The following is a 12190-nucleotide window of genomic DNA, read 5'->3' as shown; positions in this document are numbered from 1 at the left end:
CATCTTCTTCTCCTTCTGTCATTTTAGGTGGTGGAGGTCTGCGGTAGGACTTCTCTGTTATGTTTCATGTACGGTTCCCAAATTTGTTTGAATACTGTGATGTTATCTCTTAAATTATGTTATTTTTTCCAATGGAATACATTTATTCATTTCTATGTACCATTGCTGTATTCTCAGGCTATCTTCTAATTTCCAGGTTGACATAATACATTTTTTTGCTACAGCTAAGGCTATCATAATACATCTTTTTTGTGCTCCATCCAAATCGAGTCCAAGTTCTTTACTTATATTACTTAGAAGAAAGATCTCTGGATTTTTTGGTATGTTGCTTTTTGTGATTTTATTTAATACCTGATTTAGATCTTCCCAAAACTTTTCTACTTTCTCACATGCCCAAATTGCATGTACTGTTGTTCCCGTATCCTATCTGATACTGTTGGGTCCCATTTATTTAACTTTTGGGGCATGGTGTATAGCCTGTGTAGTGGTTCACTGAGTGACCCGACCGCAGCACGAGCCCGTCGATAAGCTCAGCCTCCCCCACAGAGCGCCGCTGCAGCCGACAGAGCCAAGCCCCGCAGACCAACGCCTGTATTTCTACCACAAGCATTGGGGAGCTGATGCACGAAAATGTCGCCAATCCTGCTGGTTTCAGGGAAACAAACAGGTAGCCACCATTAGTAGCCATGGCCAGTGGCCGACAAAACAGCCTACTTCGTGTGCAGGATGGCATCTCGGGCCGCATGTTTCTTGTCGACACAGGAGCTGAGATAAACGTCATTCCACCCACTTCTCTGGAGATGCCTACGAGCCCAAGCGGCCCCACCCTATGTGCAGCCAATAACTCCACCGTTACAACGTTTGGCTGCAAACGCATAACCCTACGCCTCGGGGAAAAACAGATTTTCAGTGTCAGTTCACCTTGGCAGCAATGGACAAACTTCTGCTGGGCGTGGATTTTCTCCGAGTGCACTCATTACTCGTGGACCTACACAGCAAGCGTCTGGTCTAAACTGAGATGTTCCAAACTGTTCCCCTTGGTACCAGCCTCCCACCTGGCTGTGGTGAAGACCACTGAGAACCTTCACGCTCACCTGCTCACTGACTTCCCAGCCATCCTTCATCCGCAGTTCTCCTTGAAACAGCCGCCACACAGCGTCCAGGATCACATTGCAACTAATGGCCCCCCCCCATTCACTCACGAGCCTGAAGGCTGGTGCCAGACAAGCTCAAATTGGCCAAAGAGGAGTTCAGACACGTGGAGGAGTTTGGCATCGTCCACAGATCTGACAGCCCATGGTCTTGCTCCCTCCATATGGTATCCAAGGCCAATGGCAGTTGGCAACTGTGTGGAAACTACTGTCCCTGACTGCTACCCACTGCCCCACATCCAGGATTTCATGGCGCATGGCTCTCCTCCAAGGTCGACCTAATCTGGGGATATCACCAAATAGCAGTTTCGTGCAGAAGACGGCCATTATCATCCTGTTCATCCTTTTAGAATTCCTCAGGATGCCATTTGGCTTGAAGAATGTCATGCAGACGTTCCAGCAGCTGATGGACGCGGTGGGGTGTGACCTGTCATTCCTTTTTAATTACCTGGATGACATCCTGGTTCCCAGCAGCACACCAGAGAAGCATGTGGTCCACCTCTGATGACTTTTTCACTCGCCTGGCCCATTTTGGCCTCATGATCATGTAAGTTCGGCAGCGAACAGATTGACTACTTGGGACACCACATCACTAAAGACGGAGTGATACCTCTCTCAGACAAGATGGATGCCATCTTCCAGTTGCCAAGACCAGACACGCTCAAAGACCTGTGGGAGTTCGTGGGGATGGTCAACTTTTAAAACAGGTTCATCCCCAGTGCCGCTGCCATCATGTACCCCCTTTTCGACCTGATAACCGCCTCCACCAAGGAGCTCCACCCAGGAATCCCTAGCACATTCCACCATGCTCATGCACCCATAGCATAGAATGCATCCAGTACAGCAGTGGGTGCAGTCCTTGAACAATTAGTAGATGACATCTGGAAGCTACTTGCGTTCTTTAGCTGACACCTTAGCCCACTGGAACACAAGTACAGTGCATTCAACAGGGAGCTGTTCGTCCTATGCCTCGCCGTCCGCCATTTTAATTTCTTCCTGGAGGGCCGGCCCTGATCATCTACAACGACCATAAACTGTTAACCTTTTCCTTCTGCAAGGTATCCGATCTGTGGTCTGCTCAGCAGCAGAGACACCTGTTGTATATCTCAGAGTTCATTACCTCCATTCATCATCTCTCCGGCAAACACAACATTGTCGCAGATGCCCTCTCAAGACTGGCCGTGTGCTCACTGTAACAGGGCTTTGATTTCTCTGAGTTAGCCCGGGCCTAACAGTCAGATCCCGAGAAGAACTGTTTCTGCACAGCCATCATGGGCCTCCAGCACCATCCTCAGTGATGCCTCCACAGGCAGCCCCCAGCCAGTGGTACTAGCGAAGTGGCAGAGAGCAGTATTCGATATTACACACGGTTTGTTGCACCCCTCCATCTGCTCCATGGTCCAGATGATTTCCACCTGTTTCATTGGTCATGGCCTTCGCAAAAAGGACACGGAATGGGCACAGGCTTGCCTGGACTTCCAGATGGCGAAGGTGCAGACCCACACATGACCACCTATCCAGCAGTTCAAGCCTGCCTCTTGCTGTTTCCAGCATGTCCACATGGACATTGTTGGACCCCTACCCATCTTGAGGGGATACCGCTACCTGCTCATAATGATAGACTGTTACACACGTTGGCCAGAGGCGACCCCACTCCCCCACATAGCCGCTGACACTTGCACAAGGGCTTTCCTGTCCACTTGGGTCTCCCATTTCAGCATCCCCTCCCACATCACCACTGATCCAGACATACAGTTCACATCCACTTAGTGGGCCGAACCATCCAAACTGCTGGGAACAGAGCTCCATCACACGATTGCCTACCATACACAGTCAAACTGCCTGGTGGAACAGTTCAATCAGCACCTAAAATCGGCCCTCATGGTGCACCTCAAGGTCCCTAACTGGTCAGACGAGCCACCCTGGGTACTCCTGGGAATCCGAATAGCCCCCAAAGACTACTTGCACACTTCCACTGCTGATTTGATTTATGGACAGGCCTTCAACATCCCAGGGCAATTCCTTCCCACTCCCACTGGCCCAGCTCAAGACAAAGAAGCCACATTCATCCGCATATGGGAGAAACTGGGTTCCCTGGCCTCTCCACCACCCTCACAGCATGGCCCACCACCCTCACAGCATGGCCCACCACCCTCATAACATGGCCCACCACCCTCACACCATGGCCCACCACCCTCACACCATGGCCCACCACCCTCACAGCATGGCCATCCCCCCCCCCACTCATGTTCCCCATGATTTGACGTCTTGTGCTTATGTGTTCGTTTGCAGGGGTGGACAGAGAGCACCTTTTCGATGTCCCTATGAGGGACCCTACAAAGTGCTTCGCCGTACAAGTTCCACTTTTGCCTTAGAGATTGGGGGCAGAAGAGTTTTTCCACATTGGACCACCTGAAGCCGGCTCACTTGGACAAGATCCAGCCGGTCCAAGTACAGCAACCAGCAGGAAGAGGCAGGCCCCCAAAGTGCCAAGACGTTACTGGTACCATTTCTGGTGGGGGTGTTATGTAGTGACGCGCCACTTTGCCATGACGAACTGGCCCTGCTTGTTACACATGGTTGGCGGGGCAGTCATGACAAAGATGGCAATGCAGATCTGTCTCTTCCACTCCAGAATGGAAGTTGGCATGCGAGCTTGCGTACGCACGGTCCGACTGCCAACCTGATAAGCAAGTGTGCAGAGAGAGAATAAAGAGCAATAAACAGCAATAGCGGACAATTTTTAAACAGCGTGGGAAAATTGGTAGCACTATAGCGCAAAATTTATAAAGACTGTGGTGGACCTGACTTCCCAGAATCCCATGCGGCAGAGAAACCCCTCTATGAATGCTACTATCTATGCAGCTGGGCATGGAATTCTGGGAGGGCAGGTCCGCCATCTCTTTTTCCCCCACAGAATTTATAAATTGTATATGATAGCGCTACCAACTTTCCCACCCTTTTTAAAATTGTTTGCTATTACTATTTATTGCTTGCACTTTCCCACAGACCCTTATAAAAGTTCATATAGGTTGGCACAACAACAGGAGCTGAAGGTTCACAGTGTGCTGTACATAAAGTTTAATTATGCATGATCAATTTTGTTCAAATACAAGATCATAATTCATTGATCAAGATTTAGGGCAGGTACACCATCATTCAATGTGTCATGACATCACCAGTCGAAGGTAGAACAGTCCTAACTCTGGGGATGGCTCCTTGCAAGTGTGAAAGCATTCAGTTCCCCAGTTAGGAGTGGTCAAGTGTGAAAAACCAAACCCCAATTCTTATCCCAGGACATTGAACGGCCAATTTAGTGGGATGCAAGTGTGAAAGGGGCTATAGAGAGTGAATGCAAGATATAGAGCAAGTGGGCACTTGCCCGAGAGAGCACGCACGAGCGAGATAGGGTGCGGGCGTGAAATAGATATCTATAAATAAATAAATCTATCTATCTCCCACACACACATGCAAAGAAAGAGGGAAACATTTTGAATTGCAGTGACCAAAAGAGCAGTTAAAAGTGATGGCAAATGAAATAGAAGCAATATGAAGAAACAAGGGCTCCACCAGGTTCTCCTCCACCCCACAACAGACTCATTTAAGGACTCTTATTTTGCACATTCTTTAATCACTGACTATTTTTTTCTGCATTTTCACAATTTGTTGACATTTTTCTCTGTATACATATCTTTTTCTTGAGGGCAGTTTGTATGTCTGATAAGTAGAAATGCTGCCTGGCCTGCAGGGAAAGAATCTCAGGGTTTTATGTAATGTCGTGTATGTGGTCTAACAATAAATCTGAATTTTGAATTCTACAGCTGAGGCCAAGCTAATTCTACCATCTCATATCACTGAAAGGTCTGACAAAGATCAGCAGCCAAAAATGTTAGATTCTGAAGTGCACAGAGGTGCTTCCATCTACAGAAAATAAAAGGCAGTCAACGTTTTGGGGCCTGAGCCACAATCCCACTCAGGCCCGAACTGCTGACCACCTTTGACTTTCTATGAATGCTGCATGACCTGCTGAGTTCCTCAACTCTGTTGCACACTGCAATGGACCCCAGCACCTGTAGATTTTCTTGCTTACCACCCTCATGTTAAATTCTGCTCATTTCAAAGCTGATACCGAAACTATTGTGTTACAAAAGCAATAAACTTAAACTGAACTGCAAACACAGTACTCATAAAATTCATGGGCATTGAGAGATAGAGTAAAACTCCTGTTATCCAGAATTCAAGCAAATCCCCCAGAAAATAAATAGGTAAAAAACACAGAAGTTTAAAATTGGTGCACCTTGCTGTTAGTTCACTAATCACACAACCTCAAGCAACCAGAAAATTCAGCATCCGCCAATCCCAATGGGTGCTGGATACCAGAGGTTTTAAAGCTATTTTAGTTAAATGGGATAATCTATTAATCTTTACATGTACAAATGCAACTCATGATTTTGAGAGTGAGAATAGATAAGGGCTCATTGAAAAAGTCATGGTCATAATGCAAACAGTTTCTAATTGAGACAACTGCAAATCCAAGATATGTTGAAAGATTTTTCTTCCAAATTCATTAAAAGAGGTGGGCTCATGGGAAAGCAAAGTGATGTGCAATGAATATCACAAATTGCTTCCATTGCAAATGATTCTCTGTTTAAACTCTTACCAGTTGTAGCATACAGGCTGCTGCCAGAATCGTCACCTCTCGACTGGGCTGGATGAAGACATCATCTCTGTACAACGATCCAAATGCCACTTGCAGAGCTGCAGGAGAGTAATGGAATAACTGGTTGAAAACTCACAAACACATTTATCATAGGAAAGCAGGCCCTCACACATCAATAAATACCTTTCTAAAATACTTTTAGATTCTATTTGCCTTAATAGAAGATTCAATAAGCATGGAACATAGATTTCAGGTAATTGGAACAAGGATTGGATAGGCAGAGGAAATCAATTTTTGACCCATTTAGTACTCGGGGCTTTGATCTATTGAAAGGTAGAGGAGACAGAGTGTAGAATACAGCAGCCCACAAAGTCTGTGCCAACTACAACGTCAATTTTAACTAACCCCATTTACCTGCAAAGATCCATATTTCTCTGTTCTCATCCTGTTCACATGGCTGCCTCTTTAAAATCACTGGTTCCACTAGTTTCGTGAACCTAACACCCTCTGTTTAAAAAATAACTTGCCCTACATATCTTAACCCCTTGATCTTAAACCTATGTCCTTTAGCATTTGACATTCAATCCAGGGAAAAAAAACTATCCACCATTTCCATTCCTCTGATGGTTTAAAAAATTTCTATCAGGTCTCAGCCTCTGATGCTCTAGACAAAACAACCCAAGTTTGTTCAACCTTTCCTTAATTGCTAGTACTCTCCAATCCAAGAACATACTGGTGAATTGGAGCTGCTGCAATCTGGAGCAAAAAAAAATCTTTCTTTGGGTCAAGCAGCATCGGTGGGAAAACTTGACGAGGTTTTTGAGGTTTTCCAACATGAAACGTTAATTATTGTTGCGTTCTAGATTCTATTTCCCTTAATAGAGGTTTGTGGAGGTTTGATAAGGTACCAGAAACCCTGGCAAATTTCCACAGATGTGTGGTGAAAGTGTGCTGACCGACTGCATTACGGAGTCACCAATACCCCTGAGCGTAAAGCCCTGCACAGCCCAGGACATCACAGGCAAAACCCTCCCCACCATTGAGAATATCTACGGGGAAGGCTGATATCGGAGAGCAGCAGCAATCATCAAGGATCCTCACCATTCAGCACACACTATGTTCTCGCTACTGCCATGGTGCCATAGGACCCGCCCCACCAGGTTCAGGAACAGCTGGAACCCCTCCACCATCAGACTCCTCAGTGACAAAATGAATCAAGGACTCATTTAAGGACTCTGACTTTTGCACTTTGTTTGTTTTCTTCTCTGTATTGTATTCTTTAATTGTTTACACATGTACATTGTTTTGTGCTACCGATGAGTAGTAATTCTGCCTCACCCAAAGGAAACAGAATCTCAAGGTTGTAAAGATGCCATGTATGTACTGACAATAAATCTGAAATCTTCCAGGAGATTGTCTTTTGCCAACATCCTGAACTCTTCCGCAACATCCCTAAAGCTTCCACAATACTCAGAGTATAGCCTAACCAAAGTTTTATTTGACTGCAACATGACTTCCTGACTTTTACATACATCACCCTAATGAAGGTAAGCATGCTGCATCTTTCTTTACCAAACTACTAAACTATTGTGGCCACTTTAAGAAAGCCATGTATCTGCACCCCAAGATCCTTCAGCATACCAATTACTACACACCTTTCAGTACATTTGATCTCCCAAAGTACAACTCACATATATCTGGATTAAACTCTAGTTGCCATATCTCTGTCCACATCAGTAATTGCTTTTATCTTTCTATGATGCCCACAACTCCACCAATCTTTGTATCATTTTCTTTCTTTGGCTTGGCTTCGCGGACGAAGATTTATGGAGGGGTATGTCCATGTCTGCTGCAGGCTTGTTGGTGACTGACAAGTCCGATGCGGGACAGGCAGGCACGGTTGCAAGGGAAAATTGGTTGGTTGGGGTTGGGTGTTGGGTTTTTCCTCCTTTGTCTTTTGTCAGTGAGGTGGGCTCTGCGGTCTTCTTCAAAGGAGGATGCTGCCCGCCGAACTGTGAGGCGCCAAGATGCACAGTTGATGTATCATCTACAAACTTACTAACCCACCCATCTACATTTTCATCCAAATTATGTGTAACTGATCTATTTTTCAGCTAAATATTTTGACAATCTACTTCACTTTCCAAAATTCCATCAAATTTTACGTTGTCAACAAACTTAAAGCAATCATCCACAGTTCAAATCACTTATAAGCACATCACCCACAGAAACAGTCCCAGCACTGATCTCTGCTGACCACTACTGGTGAGAGACCACCAGCCAAGAAAACAGACCTCCACCATTACTACCCTGGCTTCTATGACCAAGTCAACTTTGAATCCGATCTATCAAATCTCATCACAATGTAATGACCTGGATGAACAATTTATGTATTACATTCTGCAAGTTTACAGACAATGCAAGGAAGTGAAAATGGTTTGATCTGCTTTTGCCAAATGGCACTGGCCCCACAGATTAAATGCAGTCCTGCTGCATCTGTAAATTTTACTCATCTTATTTTCCTAGAACATGAGTTATTACATTATTAGGTTATTTATCTGCGACAGAATACCAGGGGCATAGCATGTCCCATTACCCATATAACCATTTACGGAACAGAAACAGGCCATGTTGGCCTTTCGAGTCTGCACCGGTTCACTAGAACAACTCCACTAGTTCAAATCTCCCGCTCTCCGCCAATAACCCTCCAACCCCCTCACCTCCATGTACACATCCAACCTTCTCTTAAATGACAGAAGGGACCCTGACGCAACTATTTCATTCGGAAGTTCATTCCATTCTGCCACCACTCGCTGAGTGAAAAAGCCACCTCTAATATTTCTCCTAAAGTTCGATCAACAAACTTCTATAATATAAGGGGTAAAACATGACAGTCTGCAGAAGCCTAATAGCCTGAATACACCTGGGATTGTCTGATTTCAGAAGCTAAGCAGGTGCAGGCCTGGTCAGTATTTGAAGAAGAGACCGCCTAGATTCTGTGAGGGGTGCTGGACAAAGTGTCTGCCTTACGGTAGACAAAAGTTAAAGAATTTCATGTTTGTTACATTCTAAATGTAGCATTACGTGACAACAAAGGAACCTTTACACCGTGGAAGTGAAAACTGCTGAAACAATGGGTCTTCCCGGATAAGAAGGTTTGTGCATCTTGAGTAATAGGTAGAACCAAATGGAGCGGGGATGGGAAACAATTAGTTTGGAGACCGTGAGTGAGGTGACCGAAGGTGATGAGGTTGGAGATAGTGTTAGAGATGGTGGCTTGATGTGCTGTAGTGGGCTCTTGTGGAAGGGGTAAGTAGGAAGAGGTTACTGTCAAGCAAATATTGGCATGAGCAGAAGAGGAGGTCATTGTCAATCCCTTACAAATCTGAGCTAAAAAGGAAAGCAAACTAAAAAGAACATATAACCATATAACCATTTGCGGAGCGGAAACAGGCCATGTCGGCCTTTCGAGTCCGCACCGGTTCACTAGAGCAACTCCACTAACTCAAACCTCCCGCTCACCGCCAATAACCCTCCAACCCCCTCACCTCCATGTACACATCCAACATTCTCTTAAATGACAGAAGGGATCCTGCTGCAACTATCTCATTCGGAAGTTCATTCCTTTCTGCCACCACTCGCTGAGTGAAAAAGCCACCTCTAATATTTCTCCTGAAGTGTTGCTCACTTACCCTCAACTCGTGGCCTCTTGTTCCAACCTCCCCTGCCCTCAGGGGAAAGTGTCTGTTTATGTCGAGTCTATCTAATCCTTTCATAATTTTAAATACCTCTATTAAGTCCCCTCTCAGTCATCTACACTCCAATGAATAAAGTCCCAGTCTCCTTAATCAGATCTCTGAAAGAAAAGTCAAAGATTCAATTTATTGTCATGTAATAAAAAAGTTCTTCTTTCTTTGGCTTGGCTTCGCGGACGAAGATTTATGGAGGGGTAATGTCCACGTCAGCTGCAGGCTCGTTTGTGGCTGACAAGTCCTATGCGGGACAGGCAGACACGGTTGCAGGGGAAAATTGGTTGGTTGGGGTTGGGTGTTGGGTTTTTCCTCCTTTGTCTTTTGACAGTGAGGTGGGCTCTGCGGTCTTCTTCAAAGGAGGTTGCTGCCCGCCGAACTGTGAGACGCCAAGATGCACGGTTTGAGGCGATATCAGCCCACTGGCGGTGGTCAATGGGGCAGGCACCAAGAGATTTCTTTAGGCAGTACACAACAGCAAATTACAGGAAACGGTCTTTCGTCTGCTGCAAAGTCCGATCCATCATCAGCAGAAATTGTCAGAAACACCTCGAACAGTCAGAGAAAGAGAAGCAAAAAGAGAGTCTCTGAATGCCCGTAGATTTGCTCCCGCTCGCCCTGTCCCTCACAGGGCCCAGTCATAACCATCAGCAACTCGATTTCCATATCTGAACCTCCAACATGATCAGAAACCCTTCAGTGCCCTTGGCACCCTCTTGTATCCTGGTTCCGATACCTGGTATCCCTTCAGCCGGTTTCAAGCTCGCAGCTTGCGTGAGTTCCTTGCCTCCAGACACCAGCAGCCTGTGGGATCTTCAGCTGCAGAGCCCCTCCCTGGTCTGTTGCCGTAGTCGCCAACTCGTGGGTTGTCTTCTCTGCTGCTTCTTTCTCACACGGGGGTGGGGATTGTTCTGGGTTTTCTGGTACCCTGCGCCAGTCCTCTGTTTCCTTGGAGTTTGCAACCCCTGGTGGCTGCTGCCAATCACAGGCGCGGTCATCTTGGGCACACACCCCAAGGTCACAGGATTTTAAATGAGACTACCGTCGGCTCCTTTAAAGCCTATAGAATTGACAGCAGTCTGACTGGGCAGTTGGACCCTGTGGGTGTGCTGTGGAATTAGTATGGGGGGGGGGGGGGGGGAAAACTTTTGAGCCCTGAGAAATTTGAATTCACACCTTGGTGGGCTGGAAGGCTATTACCATTAAGTGTTTTCATGTATCTGTATGTTTGTCAGGCAGGAAATACCAATGGATCTTCATATTGTGATTTCGCAAGGTAGAGAGCTCTATCCTAACATCCAGGCCCACAGGACAAAACAAGCAAGAAATTAATATAAACTCAAGTGGAAGATAGTCAGAAATTGCAAACCAAATCTGGATCGTTAGTGTAGATGCCTCATGTAAGGACTTGATTCTAATTGTATGCTAATTGATTACAAGAAAGAGCTTACATTTCTGAACTGTCTTCAAGGAAGAATGAAGTGCTTTACAAACTTCTCAAAGTCACTGCTGGACTTCCTAGCATTAGGGAACTTACTAGATCCACCTCTCCCAAGCATACACTCAGTCAATTCCTGTCATACACAAAGGGAGAAGAGAGAAAAAAAAAAGGAAAAGAGTCGTGTGAATCTTTTTAGTCACATTATAGGTATGGTGATAGTGGGTTGTGGGAAACAAAATCCTTCACTTGTGGAAGAGAGGAAACAAATAATGGAGCTCAAGTAAAGCACTCAACTTGAAAGGAGAATCAGTAATGTTAGAATCCTTGTGTAATCGGAGAATTTTAAAATGAGTCTAATTCATATTGATCTAAGTTATTGCAAGAATGTTTTGGCACCTGCACCCAGATACCTCTCAACATAATAAAATTTACCACGGGATGTCGTGTTTTTTTCTTCAAACTGTGCGCTTTGATCCACGGGGGACAGGAACTAAAAGCAGTCAGACTAATGGCGTGTGAGACTCTGGTCTCCAGAACAGATCAACATGAAATAGGTCGGTGCATCCCTTTCAGTGGAATCAAGCTCAGCACAACACTGATCATAATTCAGCTTCCACAACATGTGAGAGAGGTGAACTGCTGTGAAGGATGGAGCCAATTAAAGCATCAAGGGAATAAAGTGTCCTGCTGGGGCATAGTGCAGAGAGGCCTTACCACAAGGTTGATAGAAACCAGCAAAAGAAGTAATTTACCAATTCACTGCTCCCACTTGTTTGCCTGGATGAGCAAGTCTCCCATGACATTTCTCACATCATAACAAGATATACGAGCAGAAATAGGCCCATCAAGTCTACCCCACCATTCTATCATGAGCTGATCCATCTACCCACTCAGCCCCAGTCCCCGGCTTACTCCCTGTAAACCCTGGTGCCCTGATTTATCAAGTATTTATCAATCTCGGCCTTAAATACACCCAACAACCTCACCTCCACAGCAACCTATGGCAACACGTTCCACACACTCCTGACCCTCTGACTAAATAAATTTTTTTGTGTCTCGGTTTTAAATTTATGCCCTTTTATCCTGAAGTTATGCATTCTTGTCTTAGTCTCCCAACTATGGGAACATACAAGTCAAGTTTCTAGATATCTGATTGTCTATTTTGGGAAGAAATTAGCTTAATTCTGGA

At 45.5% G+C, this 12190-nt stretch overlaps 1 protein-coding gene across 1 annotated transcript in view; it reads right to left on the bottom strand.

The window, feature by feature from the left end:
* The window catches only part of gmcl1 (germ cell-less, spermatogenesis associated), a 140384-nt gene that overhangs the window by 93253 nt on the left and 34941 nt on the right, over positions 1-12190 (bottom strand). The window contains exon 4 of the mRNA XM_069917456.1: positions 5812-5909. Coding sequence (XP_069773557.1) covers positions 5812-5909 — 98 coding nt within the window. The remainder of the gene's footprint in view (positions 1-5811; positions 5910-12190) is intronic.

This window comes from Narcine bancroftii, chromosome 2 (genome assembly GCF_036971445.1).
Source record: "Narcine bancroftii isolate sNarBan1 chromosome 2, sNarBan1.hap1, whole genome shotgun sequence".
NCBI lineage: Eukaryota > Metazoa > Chordata > Chondrichthyes > Torpediniformes > Narcinidae > Narcine > Narcine bancroftii.
The sequence above is the reverse complement of the archived record's forward strand: the minus strand, read 5'-3'. Positions and strand labels throughout refer to the sequence as shown.